The sequence below is a fragment of the Osmerus mordax genome, chromosome 2 (assembly GCF_038355195.1).
Source record: "Osmerus mordax isolate fOsmMor3 chromosome 2, fOsmMor3.pri, whole genome shotgun sequence".
In the NCBI taxonomy this organism is placed as follows: Eukaryota; Metazoa; Chordata; class Actinopteri; order Osmeriformes; family Osmeridae; genus Osmerus; species Osmerus mordax.
The window spans coordinates 11491049-11512211 of NC_090051.1; the positions used below are offsets into that span (position 1 = coordinate 11491049).

General features: G+C 40.3%; 1 protein-coding gene across 1 annotated transcript in view; it reads left to right on the top strand.

Moving 5' to 3' along the window:
• thsd7ba (thrombospondin, type I, domain containing 7Ba) overlaps positions 1–21163 on the top strand; it is a 215360-nt gene that overhangs the window by 8917 nt on the left and 185280 nt on the right. Inside the window, exon 2 of the mRNA XM_067253353.1 lies at positions 7156–7335. Within this exon, the coding sequence (XP_067109454.1) occupies positions 7191–7335 (145 nt within the window). The 5' untranslated portion in view covers positions 7156–7190. The remainder of the gene's footprint in view (positions 1–7155; positions 7336–21163) is intronic.

The following is a 21163-nucleotide window of genomic DNA, read 5'->3' on the forward strand; positions in this document are numbered from 1 at the left end:
TAAACGGAGTCTGAGTAGCATATTTTGGCCTTTAGTGTTGTAGGGGGTTAAATATTTGCCAAACAACCAAAACAAATTCCCCTATGGTTTAAAGGAAGATGGGAAATGGAACAGTGTATTAACATGAACCAAATAATGCCAATACAAATAGAATTAGGTTATTATTTGACTGGGTTGAATCAGAGCAAGAATGGTCAAAGTACGGTTAAATGAAATACGCATTTAATAACATTGCAAATGAATGAAATCAATTACAAGGAAACATGTTACAAAATGAAAGCTTTAAATCTTACCTACTCTACCATGATCATTGTAAATCAGAGAGAGAGAAAGAGGTGAGCAAGGAGTAAGACAGTAGGACAAGCCAGAACTGAGGAGAAGGTCTCAGGAGATGAAGAATCCACAGACCAATGCATTACAATTCCCTTTATACACAAGGACAACCAATCAGACCAAATCTTGAATGGGGTGTGAGACCTATCAAGTTGAGACCGTCCAGAAACTCCAGACTTTAGCATATGAGAGGTGTGGGCAGGTGTCCACAACAGCAAAGCGGTTTGAGCGAAGCAAAGCTTTCCATTCGTTTTCAATGGAGCCAGGCAAATCGCTTGCGTGGTGCGTTGTGTGAAGGGAGGGGAATGCTCAATACTTGTGTTCCTTCAGTTTATTTATGTAAAGTAATGGTTAAGTTATGCAAAATGACAAAATATTTCTTTCTTTTCTCATAGATTTTCTTGCAATTCTATGTTTTTAACTGTATTTTTAACAGTATTTTGATTTGTTTGACAGTGATATATTGCCCTAACAATTTTTTGGGGGGTACAATTACAGAAAATGCATAAACTTTTGTCATACATTTTATTCCAATTGTAATTTAAAGCTGTTAAAATACAGATATTTACTGTATTCCATTTATACAGATCTTTTTTGTTACTGTTTTTTATAATTATTTAAATATGATTTCCTTGTCATTTTGAAATACAGGAAACATATTTAAAATATTAGTAGGAAATTCTGTGATATGTTTGTGTATGGTTTAGAAAGGGATTATTATCCCAAACGGTGCAGGGGTTATTGCTATAACTTGTAAAGAAAGAGCCAGTATTTTGTTGGAAAGTGTTTTTTATTTTGTGTTACATCACCCTGAATATGATTGGGACTAATGGTTACATATGAAATTCATTACAGTTGAGAGGAATTCATTAAATAAAGATTCAACGTTAAAATCTTATCATTTTAATCTCCACTCAAATGTTCTGGGTTCAAATTAAAGAAATGAACCAACATGAATATTAAGATTTTTTTTTCATGTTTTTCTTTAAATCTTTCAAGGTGTTGGTAGTCTGCCAATGAAAGAAGCTAACACTTCTTAGTTCTCAGACAGTGATCAGTTTCTGTCTTTTTCTATTTCAATTTGTCTTCTCTCACAGAGTCCCATTAAATTCACAAACCATTTGAATCAACATTTTTGGAGGGCTTACCATGGTTCTCTGGAGACTATGTGTGGAGAAAGGGTTGGAAGACTTCACAGGAATGTCCCAGTCAGAGACACAGGCTTGGCTGTATGGGAGGCAAACAAGCCGGCCTGGCTGTATAATTGTATGGAAATGAGGGTGGATGTGTTAAACAGGCTGGGATTAGAATCCTTTGTTTTACTCACAGCCAAAACCGCCTCCTGTCTTTCCATGGAATGGAAGATGGAATGGTGTTTGTAGGGGAAGTCAGGAGGGTTCCGGGCATGCAAATGTCTCACGCCATTGATTTGGTTAAACCTGATCAAATATTAATTATGGGGACCACCTTTGCAGAGAGTGGATTAGCCCAGTCATCCTTCCCTGTTGAGCTATGGAGAATCTGCTTGCTGTGAGACGGGAAACCTGCTAACAACTCCCTCCCCCCACACCTTCTTGTATATCTTCACACACAGACACAGGGAAACACAGAGAAAGCCACAGGAGATACAGCCTAAGATATCATTCCATCAGATCATAGGGTTTCTAATGGGGATCTTACCGATGGTTTCTCCAAACCACAGCTTTCAAGCCAAATATCCCTCAGAAGGCTAGCTCCAGCTTTCCGCAAGGCACCTCCACATGCATCCTTTGACCCAGTTATTGCTTAAAAGCTGCTTCAATTTTTGAGGACACAGGAGATTTCTCTGGATAGCTGAGTCCTTGTTTGTTCTGTGGACGGCCGCACACAGGGCATCCAGAGAAATCTCCTGTGAGCGGGAATTTAGTATTCACCCCATCCTCAGAACTGACATTCCTGCAGATAGCTAGCCTGTCAGCCATCTATTCATCTGGCTCTCCCACCGAGTGTGCTAATATTTGATTAACCATATCAAACTGTGGGGTAATCATAGCCACGCTACAGGGCTTACAATGTGGGCCGCAAAAATGAGACGTTTGGAGTTCTGAGCTTCTTTTCACTGCGGTCCATAGCCCATAGAAAATCACTTTCCAATCTAGCTTGCTCTGTCTGCCCGTAAAGAATTCTCTCCTGTACCTGTGAATGTTGGAAATGATACAGCCCAGAGGGAGGATGTAAGTTGTGTTCAGTCAGGTATGTCTGGTGCATTTGAGGACTTGGCTGGTAATCAACCAGCAGAGGTGTCTAACTGGCAGTGTTGGGAACGTTACCAAAAATTTGTAATTAGTTACAGTTACTAGTTACTTATTTCAGAAGTAACTGCATTACTTTACTAGTTACTGCATAGAAAAGTAATTAGTTACAAGGGAAAGTAACGTTTGCGTTACTTTTAATTCCTGCTTCTATTATTATTATTACACCTGATTCAAATGAATGGTCATAAGCAGGCTTCTGCAGAGCTGGATAACGACCCATTCATTTGAATCAGGTGTGTTGGAGCAGGGAAACATCTAAAACATGCAGGCCAGGCGTGCCCTGAGGACCAGGGTTGGGAACCACTGGCATAATGGTTCTGAGGTGCTGAATTTAAGTTGAATCTTTCCACTGCTTTTTCTGCAAGAATGCTTTCCTTGCTGTCAATTTTGCAATTGCAATTGACTCTGAACAAACTTGGACCAACTAGCTTCAGTAAATGGGTAGATTAAATCTTTTGGTTTGCTACCTAGCATTCAGGATACATGCATACAGCATGATTGCAACTACTTGTGGCCTTGAATACACTGCTAGCAATACAATTAATTGTGCACATGCGTGTATTATGCTAATGAGGTTCGTTTTCTAAGTGTGCAGAGATGTCAATATGTATTGATAAGTGTTACTGATGTGGTATACCTACTCTTGACCAATTATAATTACGTATGTCATTGATTCATGTCATTATTATATGTTTAGGCAACACACACATAAAACAATACCAGACATCCCAAGTCTCCCGGAAGGTCCGGGAGTCTCCCGCATTTCAATAGCGGCTCCCTGACGCCCGCAAATCTCCCGGAAATCGGGGATTTTGTATTTCGAGCGAGCGAGAGACTGTATGTATCTAATGGTCATTTCTGGTAGAAATTTGAGCTTCGGCCCACCACCTGAGACTGGAAATACTTCTGTTTAAAATCAAGCCTCGGCTGTTTTTATGAAGTGGCTCCGACTGCTTGGTCAGCGGAGCTAGCACTGGGTTCTTTTACGATTAGCTTTGTAGAAGCGTGTTGTTTTACTAGGTGCTTGTGAAGATTATAATTACTATTCTTCGCAGTGGATAAAGTTCTCGCACCTGCACACAAACTACAACTAACCAGTATATTTTTATCCTTGATCTGGACAAGGGAAAAATATTGGCCGGGTTTCCCAGATTCGTTAACGAATCCATGACAAAAAGCTTGCATGGTCCGAACTGTCGGCCATTGTGTGAGCTATCGTCTAAAATGCGGATTGATTCATTCATAGATTGCGTCGCCGTAAACTTGTTTAAATTAGATTAAAAACAGGAAATTGGGGAATTCATGCAAGAAAAAAGTAACGCGTAACGAGCCCATTTAAATTTCAGTAATGTAACTGCGTTATTTAATTGAAAAAAGTAATTAGTTACATTACTAGTTACCGCCAAAAGTAGTGGAGTATTCCCAACACTGCTAACTGGTGAGTGTCTTCACTCACATCAGGCTTTGCAGGAAGGTTGGCCTGTCTCTGGTCATCTGCACCTTGAAACTGAGGTGTCAATTTTAGTATCATTGGATGCATTCTAATTCCAAATGTTCTATCAGTAATGTTGGACTGAGAAGAGTGTAACGAATGCTTTCAATCTGTCAAGATCTGCTCTCTCTCCAATGCTGAGACAGAGTTAAAGATCAAAATAAATGTTTCCTAAATGAAATCAAGCACAAATATATTGGCAGCCTGTGGTTTTACAGAGAAATAGGGCACTTGCCTTCAATATTTATTCTCCCATCAACACACGTGTTGTATTCAGTTATGCAGGCAAAATTGAATGATCACAATAGGAGGTGGGCTGCTGAAAGAGGAATAGTAATTAGAAATCAAATTTGTATATGATGCAGAGTACTGCATGAGATTGTCTGCTCAATGACTCAATGATCCCACGGGTTTAGATGACAGCAGCGTGCAGGTTTTAATCCAGATGTAGGTGTTCTGAAATAGGTTCACACCTGAAAGGGTTATAGGTTTAGCCTTCCCTTTATGATGGGTAATCTCAAAATACACACCCGGCAACACATTCTGAGACATACACCGTGATGCACGCGCAAGAATCACTTTCAACCCGCACAGGGACTGTCCATAATTCTGACAGTGATATAGCTATATATTCTTGCTTCTTTTTAGTTTTATTCCTTTTCTCAGCACCAGACTCATGTTTGCAAAATCGGTCGCGTTCTCTTGTAGCTGACATTGTTTCTCCTGGCCGTCTCCTTCCTCCTTGCACTCTCACAGGGCGTGCACTAACGCCCTGTGGCTTAAAGATCCTGTAAAGTAAATTCCATGTTTTGCTTCTAAGTACATTATATACGTGTGAAATTAGTTCCTGAAAATGTGCAAAGCGCTAAAACTTTGTCGCACTGAAATGTGGAGAAGAACAGTTTCTCTTCCATTTTCAAATCAGGTTTTAATGGGCGGAGCCAAAAAACTACCTATCTACGTCATTTCGACCTATCTACGTCAGATCACTGAATGGCTCCTCCTGCTGTACTGTTATTGTGGCTTACATCAGCTAGCTAGCTAGCTTCAGGATGTCTCCCAGCACCCGCAACTGCATCTTCCCTGATGCAAGACGCCATTTAAGTTCCCTATTGATAATGAAAGGAAAAGGTGGATAGATTTTGTGAAGAACCACGCTCATGGAAAGCTTCGGATAAACTCCAACAGCCGCCTCTGCACTGACCATTTCACGGCGGACAGTTTTAACATGGACCAGAGACAGACGGGGTTCACCAACACACGGCTTCTCTTGCAGCGCGGAGCCGTACCGAGCATCGGCCCGGCCATTCATCCTCCGGTCGCATCTGGACCATCCACCGCCGCCAGCAGTTCATCACTCAGTTCCGTGTGCTTGTTATAATTATACTAGATAACTTTTCCAGAGGTATCTCTGCTATGAGTTTGTGCAAACCGCTAACTTGATACTAGGCTACTCGGTGTAGAATGATGGTATTTTGGTGAAATGGTAGCTAATGTGCTAGAAGTAGTTGGAGAGCTCACTGTCTGCTGTCTCTGGTGTCAATTTTTACTCCTGTGTTACAGCTCAGGGGAACATTTCATTTATATGCATCTGTATGTTTCACTCAATGAACAAATAAATTCTAATTCCATACTGTTTTGTTCGGCTTGACGTAGCGTCCATTATCTGGGTCGTAGGTAGCAACTCGTTTTTAATTCCATTTTTCAGGATCTTTAACGTAAATCATGAATGATATGATGAACGGTAATTTCATTTTAGAGCACATCAAGTCAAGAACAGGAATACAAAAATATTGAAAGTAGAAAAAAAAAACTGATAGCAAACCAGGCAGGCGCGAGGCACCCAGTGGCGCGAGGCCCCCAGTGGCGCGAGGGCCCCAGTGGCGCGAGAGCCCCAGTGGCGCGAGGCCCCCAGTGGCGCGAGGCCCCCAGTGGCGCCACTGGGGGCCATCAGTCATTGTGACCCACCGTCGTATTGCGACAACTTTACCGCATACAAAAACTAAGCTAGTTAAGCATTTTCTTTTAACCGTTGGGCTGTCTCAGACCCCCCACATTGCGAATGTTAAAAGAAAATTATTTTTATTTGTTTTTGTATTGGGTAAAATTGGGTAAACACAACGATGGTTCCTTATGAACCTTTGGGTCATGTGACCCGAAGGCAGCACGAGGGTTAAAAAAGCAAGTTGTCATGTTGTAAAAAAAGGTTTATTACCGTTGTTGTCCATATGATACTCTGCAAGCGCCGCCGGAGACCAGGGATAATCCCTCTTGCTCGCAGGACGGGAATGGTGCTGACAGAGGAGAGGAATAAATTAGCTGCAATAAAAAGGTGTTAATACCATCCATTAATCCTAGCTTGAAATCTCCCCACTTTCATTACAAGCATGCATTTTACCTTGGGGATCACCATGGTATTCAGGCTGCTTTGACCAATTAGCTGTGCCCCTCATGTTTAGAATTCCTAACTGTTTGGTATTAAAGTCATGGCAAGTTAAAGGTTTGTCATCATTTCTTTTCTTTTGAGGCCTTTTAACCCTTGTGCTGCCTTTGGGTCACATGACCCAAAGGTTCACAACGAACCATTGTTGTGTTTACCCAATTTTACCCAATACAAAAACAAATAAATAGCATTTTCTTTTAACCTTCGCAATGTGGGGGGTCTGAGACAGCCCGGCGGTTAAAAGAAAATGCTTCACTTTGTTTTTGTATGCGGTAAAGTTGTCGCAATACGATGGTGGGTCACAATGACTGATGGGTCACAATGACTGATGGGTCAGAATGACCCGAAGATAACATGCTTCAACTGAAAACTTTTAAATCAATATTTTGATTGAACTAAATTAAATAAATAGTTAATGAGGAAGTAGTAAGTAATCAAGTATGACGCTGTTGTTTGTCATTACTTTCATCTTTCATCAGTTTGTTTAAGGGAGTTTTGTCTCCATTGCTAGATTCCTTCAGTCAAACCCCTCCTTGGATGTGCAGTGGAGTTAAGTGATGTGTGCTGAATAACCTGCGTTTACTCTTTCACAGGAGTAGAAGAAGGCAAAAAGTCAATTGGCAGGACTATGATTCTAAAAGATGACTCGGGTGTATCTGCCTGGATGCGACCAGATTGCCACCACCTCCTCCTGCTCCTGTCTCTCACTGCCATCCGCGTCCATTCAGACATTGATTTTCCCAAGGACAGTCAGCACTTCTCATGGAAAACAGGTAAGATAGCTGAGCTACCAGCATCACTGTCGCATGCTACTTGAGCACAGGATTGTGGATGCCTAAATACTGGGGCTGCCAGGTTAATCCATCTCTTGTTGGGTCAGCTCAATTACACACCAAAGCGGCATTGCAGGAGAATGAGGCCTCTAATTACGCAATTATATTAATTGTAGCACTTTGAGGTATAATTAGGTCTATGTTTTGCAAGGATTTGTAGCTGCTGCTGTTGAGCATTGTTATGAAAAGAACACAGGAGTATTTATCCCTGCCATGGACTTCTGCCTCTAATACAGGTACATCCAGCAAATTTCATGCTGCGGTGACCAAATCATAATTACAGCGCAAATGTAAAGAAATATATAAACCCTGCAGTCTGATTGGCTGAGGTTCATTCATTGTTTCACAAAAGCTTCACTGTTGGGAAAGAGTCTTCTGTCAGTGAACAAAACATGGTGTGGACTCTCAGATGGACACTGCATTGTTGGTTTGATTCAGCCTCATTTTGACCAGCAGCTTACATTTGAGTGATTTACTCACACCATCTTTAAAGGAAACGGGGCCCTCCCAGCTGAATGCATGATCAAAAGATGAAGCCTGGACTTGAGGGGTGGTTGGCATAGCAATGTGTGCTGTTGAGATGATCTATCTACAGCCCTAAGGTGACAAAGAATGCAATATATATAAATATATGTAATATACAATGAGCATCCCTACCTACCTGGCACCTGTGTTAAAACATACAAGACCATGAATTCATGCCATTACAATACACAAAGCGTGGGTCTTGTTTTTAAGGGACTGATAAAGTACATTTGGAGACAGGTAAATCAGAAAGAGGCCAGGCTTGCAAAGATCTGAAAGATTTAGGCCAGGAACAGGCTTTTCATATGCCCATGAAGGACATGTAATTTAAAACATATTGTTTGATTTTTATTAAGTATTTATGTTTTAGACCCTATATACCGTACTGTAGGGGAGACCGGGGATGAAAGTAACACGGGGTTAGTTTGTAACACTGTCAGTTTGACCAATTAGAAAAGAACTACGGTGATGTCATCAATATCGTAGACTCCCATTTCCTTTTCAAGCTCACATGAGAAGTGGCATGTCTCTGTTAGCGACACTGAATTTTACAACCAAAAAACTGATTTTCAGGTAAGAAAGTATTTGTTTTAATCAAGATTGTTTTTTGCCTAGTGTTCATTCTACTGTAGTTGCAATGTTCAAATTTATATCACCTAAAGTAGCCGATTCTCTAGTTTAATTTGATGCTTAGCATTCATGCTAACTTCAAACCCACATACTTTAAACAGTTAGCTATGTAATGGCTGGTTACATTTAGTCATTTAGCAGACGCTCTTATCCAGAGCGACTTACAGTAAGTACAGGGACATTCCCCCGAGGCAAGTAGGGTGAAGTGCTTTGCCCAAGGACACAACGTCAGTTGGCATAACCGGGAATCGAACTGGCAACGTTCGGATTACTAGCCCGATTCCCTCACCGCTCAGCCATCTGACTCCACCGTTGTTGTGGGGATGGTTGTAACAGTTCATCCACATTCGGCCACAACCATCCACTTATGATGACTCCAAAGGTTTTTTGTACTTTTCACCTTTTTTCTAGCATGCCTAGGCAATGGAAGCGTAAGACAGACAGGGGTGTCCCTGCAGACATTCGAAGAAAGGCTCAAATTGAAGTCAGGCAGGGAAAATCTGTGACATCAGTCGCCAAGGCCCATTCCATCTGTCACGTCACACTGTACAGATATTTTAAAGCCGCACAGAAGCTAAGAGAGGAGGGTTCAAGTGAGAAGCCCCATGTAGGCTACCGTAGTAGTCGGAAAGTCTTGTATAAATTATAGTGTGGACCTTATTTAGAAAATTACCTCATGTTGTTACATCCATCCCCAGCTAGTGTTACAACTCACCCCAGTTGTGGGGTAGGTTGTAACAATGGAACTCTTTGTATTTGGCACTAACTAACATAATCTGTGATTGCGTAGTAGATGTCCAAGTGAGTTATATTTATAGAAGACAGATATGGGTAGTATGTATCACATTTTGAGAGACCTAGCAAAAACAACCACTGAATTACTGACGCTCAAACAAAAAGTGTTACTTCCATCCCCGGTCTCCCCTACCACACTGGGGGAGTGATACTGGAGTCCATGATTCAGCTCCAGCAGTGCTTCTTGTTGTTGTTAGGTTAGCACTATGAGAGATTTTTTGGGGGAGCTTTAGAAATTAATAGTTTGACGGATTCCTTCCTAATTTCTTCCGAACTTAACATGTCCCTACTTTAAAGCACCTGGTGCAGGAAACCGCCCTTTCCCTCTAAAAAAGCTCTCGCTGTGCGATTAGCCCTTTCATTTCTCACTTTGTGGTTGGATAATGATACTGCCCAAGTGATAAAGAGATTGATTAATTTCACTTGAAAGGGTGTATGTTCAAAGGGAATGTAATCAGAGAACCAGGGAGTGAGGATTTTACACCCTTGCAGGCTCTAAGAATACTTTTGCTGGTTGGTGTTTAACGGAAAAATAAGAAATCGATTTATGAAACTAAGGGCCTCATTTACTAACATTGCGACCGCAGCTTAATCTGCGCCTTTGCCCAACCGCAAATAGCGCACGGTGTATTTCCACATTTTGCGTGGTATTTATCAAACCAGATCCTCGTTGGGCAATCAGCACCTTACTCCGCCCTTTAGTGTTAATTAGCGCGCCGTATAACGACGGGAGAAATCGCCTGCATGTTACTGCCACCATGGGTGATTCGAGGAAAAGAAAAAGAAGGTTCAGCGAACAGGAGATAGAAATATTGGTTCACGAAGTTACAGCTAACATAAACATGTTACAAGGAAAAATACACCTCTCCTCCCATCTCTTTGCGGCACACGCCCACTTTCCCTTATACCAGTGGTTCCCAACCTTTTTTGGCTTGTAACCCCAATTTGATGTCACAAAACTCAAGTGACCCCAAACATTCAGAACAGAATCTATTACAGAAGTGTTTTTGATCATGTAATATAACTTGTAATGATATATTTAAGTAAATGTTAATTGTAAAATAAAAAAACTAATGAAACACATTTAGGTTATTTGGTAACACTTTATAATAAGTCAACGCTTTTTGGCATTTACAAAGTGTTAACTAATAGGTAGTTAACCCTTTATAAAACATTTTGAAACATTAACAATACATTATTAAATAGTTAATAAGCTTATTATTAAATGCTATGTTAATCATTAATAAACACTGTTAAACATTGTGGATTTGATTCATAATACAATTCATAAGGTGTTTGATAACTGCATTACCATACTTTATAGACAGCTTGTTAATATAGTTGCAAACCAGTAGTTTATAATCTGTTAATGGTAAATGAGCTGGTATAGAAAGCATTAGCAAATGGTGAACAAACCATTTACATTATCTTTACAAAGCATGAGTAAATAACTAACAACATATTAACTTATGTCTTTAATTAATGTATGCCAAGTCGAATACATGATGTACACTAATACTTAGCAGATGTCTTAACAACTATTTTATAAACACTTACTAATGATGCAACTTGTGATTAGTAATGCAAGTTACTAACTGTTAGTTAAGGCTTTTGTGTTATTTATTAAGGTATTCTTGTCCATTCTCAAACCTCACATTCACAAAGGTATCGTAACAACTATTTTATAAACACTTACTAATGATGCAACTTGTGATTAGTAATGCAAGTTATAAAGCATTTACTAACTGTTAGTTAAGGCTTTTGCGTGACCTAATCTAAAGTGTGAACTATCTCTGCCTTATTAAACATTTATAAGTTATTTATTAAGGTATTCTTGTCCATTCTCGAACCTCACATTCACAAAGGCTGAACATACGTTTCTCAAAAGGAAACAGACACAACACAATGTGATACACAAAATTACTATTTTATTGAAGTAATGACAGGCATGTGTCTTACTAACTACTTAGCTCTACTAGCCGAGAGTGACAGCGGTCGATACGTTAAAACCTCAGTTTGATATTTCCCGGCATGACTGAACGGTCGAGGTTAGTAAGTTGTATTATATGGCATTTTTAGCTCTTTTCATTTAAAACATGTAGTTTTGTTTAGCTCTACTCAAGTCTTCTCACGGTGTGTTTCAGGTGTTAACACCTAGCAACCAATCTGAAATCTGAGCAACCAAACCTAGCAATCTGCCTAGCGCTTGTCGTTTATCTCTCTGTGTTCACACTTTTCTGCTCTTTTAGAAAGTTAAGAATTTCCTCGTCGCTTAATTTTTTCATATTTTTACCACCACATATCAATTGTTATTAGTATTATTTCATATAGCTAGCTTTAGATAAAGTTTATCGTAAGATTATAGCTTGTTTGATTCGAAACGCAGTTAGAGCTAGACGGTCTAGCTAGTATCTAACATAAGCAACACTTTTACTGAAGCTAGCTAGAGAGCACGTGTATCATAACCAGAAGTCAGTTGGCTTATAGTCTGTCAAATTAGTTCTAATTATTGGTGTTCGTTGGCATACAAAGTAAGTCTTCTCTATATAGCTCTTATTAGCCTAGTTAGTAGAGCTAGCAACAATGAATTGCAAATTAAGTGGTCCGAAGCAAGTAAGCTGGTAAATTCACGAAAATCCTGCATTTTTTCATATTTCGACCACCACATATCAATTGTTATTAGTAGTATTTTATATAGCCAGCTTTAGTTAAAGTTTATCGTAAGCTTGTTAGATTCTAAATGCAGTTGGAGCTAGACTTTTACTCTAGCTAGCTGTACATGTATCATAGCCAGAAGATCACCGGATCACTACAAACAAAAGGAGTGGAAGAACACAGGACATATTGTATAATAAAATGTTTTATTGAATGTAGTTGGTTGCCTTGTTTATTCTGTTCTAATTACCAAACTCCTTTCTTGTCTTAAATTGAGCAGTTGCTGGTGATAATGGTTAGATTCAACTTGCATCAAGTACTACAAATATAAGTGTTGTTAATGTGGTAGGCTAAATTGTAAGTGGGCTGATGAATAAAAAAACATTTAACAAGACCCATTTACTTCAACCGTCTAAGGTTAAACGTTAAGTGGAACAATATAGTCCTCATTAGGATACTGTTTGGTATGTACAGTATGGTACAGTACTGTTTGTACAGTATGGTAGCTAGCATAGCCATTTCTAGCTCTGCTTCACAATATTGCGATATGTATAAGTTCACATAATACATACATGTTAATAAAGTATCAGACATACATGATACAACACACCAGTAACCAATTGACATTGTGTTAATATACCGAAAATGTCCGTGAATCGAGATAGTGCTGCTGTTTGTCCCGCCAAAAACCATTCAAACAGTTTGACAGCAGTGGGGGTTTTGTTTAGCTACAGGGAGCTACCGGAACCACGCGACAAAAAAGCTCTAGCTTTTTTCCTGTGTTTCACTGGCAGTGAGTGTTCACAATGTTGTATTTCACTCCATTCTACACCAAACACGTCAGGGAGGACTGCCTTTTGTAGATACGAGTCTGCTGAAGATAGCCAGAATATCGGATTTCTTTAACCGAGCCTGTTTCATTCATCATTTGCCTGAGAAAGCGACTTCCGTTGGCCAGCTTCATTGAAAACCATTCAAACCGGTTGACAGCAGTGGGGTTTTTTGGAACTACAGCGAGCTACATGAACCACGTGATCACGTGTCGGCAAGATCAAAGCGTGTCGCAACTCTTTTTCTATGGCTCTGGTTCAGAAGACGTTCTCAAAAGAGTTGTTGACATGTTGCCTTGGAGATGTAGTGACGTCACCAGTACAAGTGCAGCTGATTGCTCTGACAAAATGTCTGTAATAAACTGCAAATGTTTCACTACTCCTCGACAGGTCTGCAAACGCCTTTGTCGCCTCAATTTGTTAAAACAATTTGTTTGTAAACCTCGACCTACGATCTCGGTTAACAAACGTTTTAACAAATCTCTGCTTTCAAAGGCGTTTGCAGGCCTGTCGAGGAGTAGTGAAACATTTGCAGTTTATTACAGACATTTTTTGAGAAAAAAAATACATCTTCGGGTAACCAACTTTTATAACAATTCTACTGTATTGCTTCTTAATGGAAATAAAATACTATTTTATTACCCAGGTAAATAAATTAACAGCTATTTCTTCTAAAAAACAAAAACACAACATCTGTAGGCCTATAGTCTTTCTATAAATGCTTAATAAGGCATAAATAGTTCACACTTTAGATTAGGTCACGCAAAATCCTTAACTAACAGTTAGTAAATGCTTTATAACTTGCATTACTAATCAGAAGTTGCATCATTAGTAAGTCTTTATAAAATAGTTGTTAAGATATCTGCAAAGCATAGTGTACATCCTGTATTCGACTTGGCATACATTAATTAAAGACATTAGTAAATATGTTGTTAGTTATTTACTCATGCTTTATAAAGGTAATGTAAATGGTTTGTTCACCATTTGCTAATGCTTTCTATACCAGCTCATGTACCATTAACACCTTTTAAACTACTGGTTTGCAACTATATTAACAAGCTGTGTATAAAGTATGATAATGCAGTTATCAAACACCTTATGAATTGTATTATGAATAAAATGCATAATTTTTAACAGTGTTTATTAATGATCAACATAGTGTTTAGCCCCTTTGACTCCTGTTAAATGTGCCTAAAAACGCCTAAACAGCATACCCAAAGTAAATTGGAAGCTGTTCTTGAACCATTTGGAGTACATGCATGTAAATGATCTCTTTTGAAAGCTGACACTCTGAAGTTATGTCCCCTGTTGTCAGGACCCCTGTCAGTCCTACTAGTGTTGAGTAATAGAAGCTTGAACACAAGGAAAGTGAAAATTTCTATTTCCGCCTAGATTTTGTTTTGAAAACAGAGGCCTGAAGAGGCCTAGAGGTGGTAGGTATTAGCTGGAAGACTAAATTGGACCACAGGTTGAAGCCTTACCCAATTCAAATCAAAAGTCAAACATAATACCACAATATATTCATATTTGACACATGTTTTTATAAGAGTACATCCAGGCATTTTCTAAAAGGGCCTTTTGGAGACTCCAAAATGACCCTTTGTAACCAAGTTCAAATACTCAGGATAAAAAGGTATTATTTTTCATAATTGTTATCTCTAATGAAAGGTGGTACTTAGAACTATCATACATAATAGCTGAATCCCTAATTAGTATTACTGAAACACAAAAACTGAAGCATGAACACATTGGAGTGCTTTATCTGATTCCAAGGATTGGCGCACAAAGAAAACTGATTCTGTCAACCATATTGCGCAATCGACTTTTATTTTGACGGCTCCACAGACACATACAAATGAGGTATTGGCATTTTCAGCTAGCTGTCAGCTACAAGGCTAACGAGCTCATTTCAGAGCCAGTCGAAGCCAGTTCGAGAAATTTGTTTAGAAAGAGTGTGTGGGGGGGGCGGGGGGGGGGGGGGGGGGGGGCAGGACGCACAGACCTAGTTGGCTTTAGAGGGCTGTCAACGGGGCATGGAAGCTCCTATTGGGTCAAACAACGTGTCAATCAAAAGGGGAGGGTTCAACGGACATTTTGATGCCTTCATATTGTAAATACTCCGTTGCTAACCGGAGAAAAGAACACTTTTATGTGAACAAGTTGTTTCTTCTGTCGGCTAACTTGCATAATGAAACAAAGGATAATGGCTATTCATGAAGTAAAACATTGTATTTGGACGAATTACTTTACATGGTTAGATACTTTGAACCCTTGGGACTGTATGCAGATCAAGTTTTGATGGCATGATTTGCACACCTGGACCTATTTGAACCACTTAGGGTGAGTAAAACTTTTTTCTTTGGCATTGTTGAAGAAATGTTCACCGGAAAAAGACGTTGACTTTGCTTGCTATTGCAAGGGAGTCAGGTGGCTGAGCGGTGAGGGAATCGGACTAGTAATCCGAAAGTTGCCAGTTCGATTCCCTGTCATGCCAACTGACGTTGTGTCCTTGGGCAAGGCACTTCACCCTACTTGCCTCGGGGGAATGTCCCTGTACTTACTGTAAGTCGCTCTGGATAAGAGCGTCTGCTAAATGACTAAATGTAAATGTAAATGTAAACTTGATCTTGAATTGGTTTATTTCAATGGAAGCACAAGAATCGTAGCTTTCCAATGATGTATAACATGTGTAGCGTCTAAAAAATATATTTGTTAGAATTTAGTGCATAGTAACTGAGGAAGGGGGGGGGCAGCATTTTTGTAACGCGGGCGAAACAGGAGCGTAAAGCTTATTAACTATTTAATAATGTATTGTTAATGTTTCAAAATGTTTTATAAAGGATTAACTAACTATTAGTTAACACTTTGTAAATGCCAAAAAGCGTTGACTTATTATAAAGTGTTACCGGTTATTTTATGATTATTGTGTAGCCAGGACAAGACACATTGGTGATCAAAGTGAATTTTTAAATTTTGGATCCCATTCAGTTTAACTTAGTTCATAAACAGACACTACCTTACTGCAGAAATACTTTTCTATTATTTAATTGTATTATGTCTTTATTATGTCCACACTTAATGGGACGGTTGAGCTTGCGCATCTCGCTGCAGCCTTTCAAAGTCAGGTGATGTAGTTGACAGAGCGCATCTCATCTCTGCCGTTACATCCAGCCGCGAACGGTATTTTGATTTCATGCACACAAGAGCACTAAATCCAGCTTCACACAAATATGTGCTTCCGAAAGGTACCAAAATCTTTAAAGCACACTGTGAGATATTTGGGTACTCTTCCCTTGCTCCAAACCAGAATTCTTCCACCGCCACTCGCGAATGCAGGCCCTGTTGCGTTCTGTCACATGATAGTTCAATCAGCTGTTCAACAGCGATGACAGGCAGATCCACTGAGCTTGCATCACAGTGGAATGGGTCCCTCACCCAGTCAAACTTTGACATATCCAAGTCTGGGAAGTAGGTGGCAAAGTGCTCTTATAGGCGTTTCAGGTGGTCACACATTACCTTTGTGGAGCACTGGTCATCGATGTTGTCAGAAACTTACTCAGCTGAGGAAAAGGGTTAAAGTTTGCTTTTGAAAGGTTTTCTCTCCAGAATGAAAGTTTCCCCCTGAATCCATCAATACGGTCACTCATCTGCAGGATACTCTTGTTTTTCCCCTGCATGCTTACGTTAAGTTCATTAAGTTTTCCAAAGATATCCGTTACATATGCGAGGAGGCACATTTTCTGCTGGTCACACAAAAGTTGACAAAATCTGTCTTTTTCACATCCATGGAAAACGCTAAAAGTTCATTTCTCAGCTTGAAAAATCGCTCCAGCACCCTACCTCTGGATAACCACCGTGCTTCTCTGTGAAAGAGCAAATTGTCGTGTTCAGATCCCATATCACCGCATCATTTAGCAAACAGACGTGCACGCAGTGGATGTGGCTTGATGTAGTTAACCATGGTTACAACCTGCTGCAATACGTTTGCGATGGGCACACTCAGTTCCTTAGATGCCAGTTGCTCACGATGAATCATGCAATGATTCCATACTGCAGAGAGGGCCAGTTCCACGATTAACGTCCGTAAGCCTGCTCGCCGTCCCGCCATAGACGGAGCCCCGTCTGTGCAAAATCCTACCATACACTCCCATGGAATGTTGTTTTTCTCCATATAGCTGTGGAGGACATCATACATGGCCTTGGCAGTCTCATTCTCAGGAAGAGGGAGACAGTACAAAATATTCTCGTGAATAGCATTATGCTGCATGTAACGAACAAATGTCAAAACATGGGCATTTTCCCTTCTGTGCTAACATCCATTTGTAGAGCATAGGCGGGGGAATTTCGCAACCGTTCCGTTAGTGTGCTCTCTTGATCGTTAGCGATTGCATCGATTCTTCTTTTTATTGTATTATCAGACACTGGTATTGCCTTCAGTTTTTGTGCTTCTCCCTCCACACACATCGTTTTTACCATTTCCATAGCTGCTGGCAAAACTAAAGTTTCTGCAATGGTATGCGGCTTCATAGCCTTTGCAACAAGATAGCTCACCTCAAAAGATGCTTTTAAGGCTCGATCATTGACAGTCATTGACTTTTTTAACCTGTTTACACTACTGTTTCGCCCGCGTTACAAAAATGCTGCCCCCCCTTCCTCAGTTACTATGCACTAAATTCTAACAAATATATTTTTTAGACGCTACACGTGTTATACATCATTGGAAAGCTACGATTCTTGTGCTTCCATTGAAATAAACCAATTCAAGATCAAGTCGCAATAGCAAGCAAAGTCAATGTCTTTTTCCGGTGAACATTTCTTCAACAATGCCAAAGAAAAAAGTTTTACTCACCCTAAGTGGTTCAAATAGGTCCAGGTGTGCAAATCATGCCATCAAAACTTGATCTGCATACAGTCCCAAGGGTTCAAAGTATCTAACCATGTAAAGTAATTCGTCCAAATACAATGTTTTACTTCATGAATAGCCATTATCCTTTGTTTCATTATGCAAGTTAGCCGACAGAAGAAACAACTTGTTCACATAAAAGTATTCTTTTTTCCGGTTAGCAACGGAGTATTTACAATATGAAGGCATCAAAATGTCCGTTGAACCCTCCCCTTTTGATTGACACGTTGTTTGACCCAATAGGAGCTTCCATGCCCCGTTGACAGCCCTCTAAAGCCAACTAGGTCTGTGCGTCCTGCCCCCCCCCCCCCCCCCCCCGCCCCCCCCACACTCTCTTTCTAAACAAATTTCTCGAACTGGCTTCGACTGGCTCTGAAATGAGCTCGTTAGCCTTGTAGCTGACAGCTAGCTGAAAATGCCAATACCTCATTTGTATGTGTCTGTGGAGCCGTCAAAATAAAAGTCGATTGCGCAATATGGTTGACAGAATCAGTTTTCTTTGTGCGCCAATCCTTGGAATCAGATAAAGCACTCCAATGTGTTCATGCTTCAGTTTTTGTGTTTCAGTAATACTAATTAGGGATTCAGCTATTATATATGATAGTTCTAAGTACCACCTTTCATTAGAGATAACAATTATGAAAAATAATACCTTTTATCCAGAGTATTTGACCTTGGTTACAAAGGGTCATTTTGGAGTCTCAAAAAGGCCCTTTTAGAAAATGCCTTAATGTACTCTTATAAAAACATGTGTCAAATATGAATATATTGTGGTATTATGTTTGACTTTTGATTTGAATTGGGTAAGGCTTCAACCTGTGGTCCAATTTAGTCTTCCAGCTAATACCTACCACCTCTAGGCCTCTTCAGGCCTCTGTTTTCAAAACAAAATCTAGGCGGAAATAGAAATTTTCACTGTCCTTGTGTTCAAGCTTCTATTACTCAACACTAGTAGGACTGACAGGGGTCCTGACAACAGGGGACATAACTTCAGAGTGTCAGCTTTCAAAAGAGGTCATTTACATGCATGTACTCCAAATGGTTCAAGAACAGCTTCCAATTTACTTTGGGTATGCTGTTTAGGCGTTTTTAGGCACATTTAACAGGAATATTAAGACTCGCTGCTTATTCAGTTCGGCATGTTTCTTTTCAAAGAAAGATATAGGTTTGCCCACATATTCTTTATGTGTTGTCTCGAAATGTCTTTTAAGCTTGTTGGGTTTCATGCTCTCTGTCGACAAGACGTTACCACACAACAGACATTTAGGCTTCTCCTCATTGTTTTCTGTTATGCTAGTAAATCCTTACTGAAGGAAGGTGTCATCATATTTTCTTTGTCTTTTACATGTCTGTTTCTTATTTGTAGTTGAAGGGGCCGTTGAAAAGAAATCTTTCCATTTTCTTTTTTGTTTTACGCCGTTCTGATTTCCATTCAAACTTTGTGCTCAAAATATGTTAGCCTCGTCACGTGTGATCACGTTAATCAACGTATGCTGAGTTTAGTCAAGTCCTCAATATTTATGAGGGAAAGTGGAAGATGTTAGATGTGTTTCGTTTGTTTAAAGCGTGCGTGTGGTGTTTTAAAGATCCTGTAAAGTAAATTCCATGTTTTGCTTCTAAGTACATTAGATACGTGTGAAATTAGTTCCTGAAAGCATGTGCAAAGCGCTAAAACTTTGTCGCACTGAAATGTGGAGTTAGACCGAAGAACAGTTTCTCTTCCGTTTTCAGATCAGGTTTTAATGGGCGGAGCCAAAAAATGCCCTATCTACGTCATTTCGCCCCATGTATGTCAGATCACTGAATGGCTCCTCCTGCTGTACTGTTATTGTAGCTTACATCAGCTAGCTAGCTAGTGTGGTGGCTGGCTTTCTAGCCGAACAGGTGCGAAAGGCCGACACAGGGAGTCAATCCACGTTTTCAGATGCAAACTCACGTTTATTGATCAAGTCAGAAAGGCAACATACACTAGGTCTCTCCGCACACGAGATTGAGAGCCTACTTAATCATTGAATACAGTCAGTTTATATAGCACACAGAACGCCCCTGATCTCCATGGCAGTTATCCTGCCATGGTGTGATTATCTTCTAAACCCCAAAATGTCAGTTTGCCCTGCCCTCTGTTCTTCGTACAAGGTCTGAGCTCTCGTTATCTCTTGTAAGCGTTTGGTAAATATGTGATGTTCTCTCAGTCTTCTACTGAGAGACAGAAATGTCAAGACAACCCTGCATCATGGTGTTTCCCCTTAGTTCTAACCTGAGGTGTCTTATATCCAGTTTTCGGCCCACCACACTAGCTTCATGATGTCTCCCACCACCCGCAACTGCATCTTCCCTGGATGCAAGAACTCCAGTTGCGCTGCAACGCCATTTAAGTTCCCTGTTGATAATGAAAGGAAAAATAGGTGGATAGATTTTGTGAAGAGCCACGCTCATGGAAAGCTTCGGATAAACTCCAACAGCCGCCTCTGCGCCACTGACCATTTCACGGCGGACAGTTTTAACATGGATCAGAGACAGACGGGGTTCACCAACACACGGCGTCCCTTGCAGCGCGGAGCCGTACCGGGCATCGCCCCCCCGGCCGTTCATCCTCCGGTCGCACCTGGACAATCCACCGCCGCCAGCAGTTCATCACTCAGTTCTGTGTGCTTGTTATAATTATACTAGATAACTTTTCCAGAGGTATCTCTGCTATAATTAATGCAAGCCACTAACTTGATATTAGGCTACTCGGTGTAGAATGATGCTATTTTGGTGAAATGGTAGCTAATGTGCTAGAAGTAGTTGGAGAGCTCACTGTCTGCTGTCTCTGCTGTAAATGTTTACTCCTGTGTTACAGCTCAGGGGAATATTTCATTTATATGCATCTGTATGTTTCATTTACATTTAATCATTTAGCAGACGCTCTTATCCAGAGCGACTTACAGTAAGTACAGGGACATTCCCCCCGAGGCAAGTAGGGTGAAGTGCCTTGCCCAAGGACACAACGTCATCGGCCTAGCACTGAATCGAACCAGCAACCTTCTGATTACTAGCCCGATTCCCTAACCGCTCAGCCACCTGACTCCCATTGAACAAATACATTCTAATTCTATACTGTTTTGTTCGGCTTTTGTTCGGCTTGACGTAGTGTCCATTATCTGGGTCGTAGGTAGCTTACTTGAGAGAGGGGGCCGAGCTTCAGCTCCTTCAGGCGACACGCCCCCCCAGTCTCGAACAGAGAAGACTGCTGATTTTCTTATAATTTCAAAGCCAAATTTAACATACTTGTCGTGTTTTTTTTTTCATTCGAATTTGGATGGGTAGTTAATAACACCTTATTCTGTGGTGTGGTGAACTTGAAACTCGTTTTTAATTCCACTTTACAGGATCTTTAATATTGTTATTGAATTGTTATTGATACAATTCAACAACAAAATAATTGGCG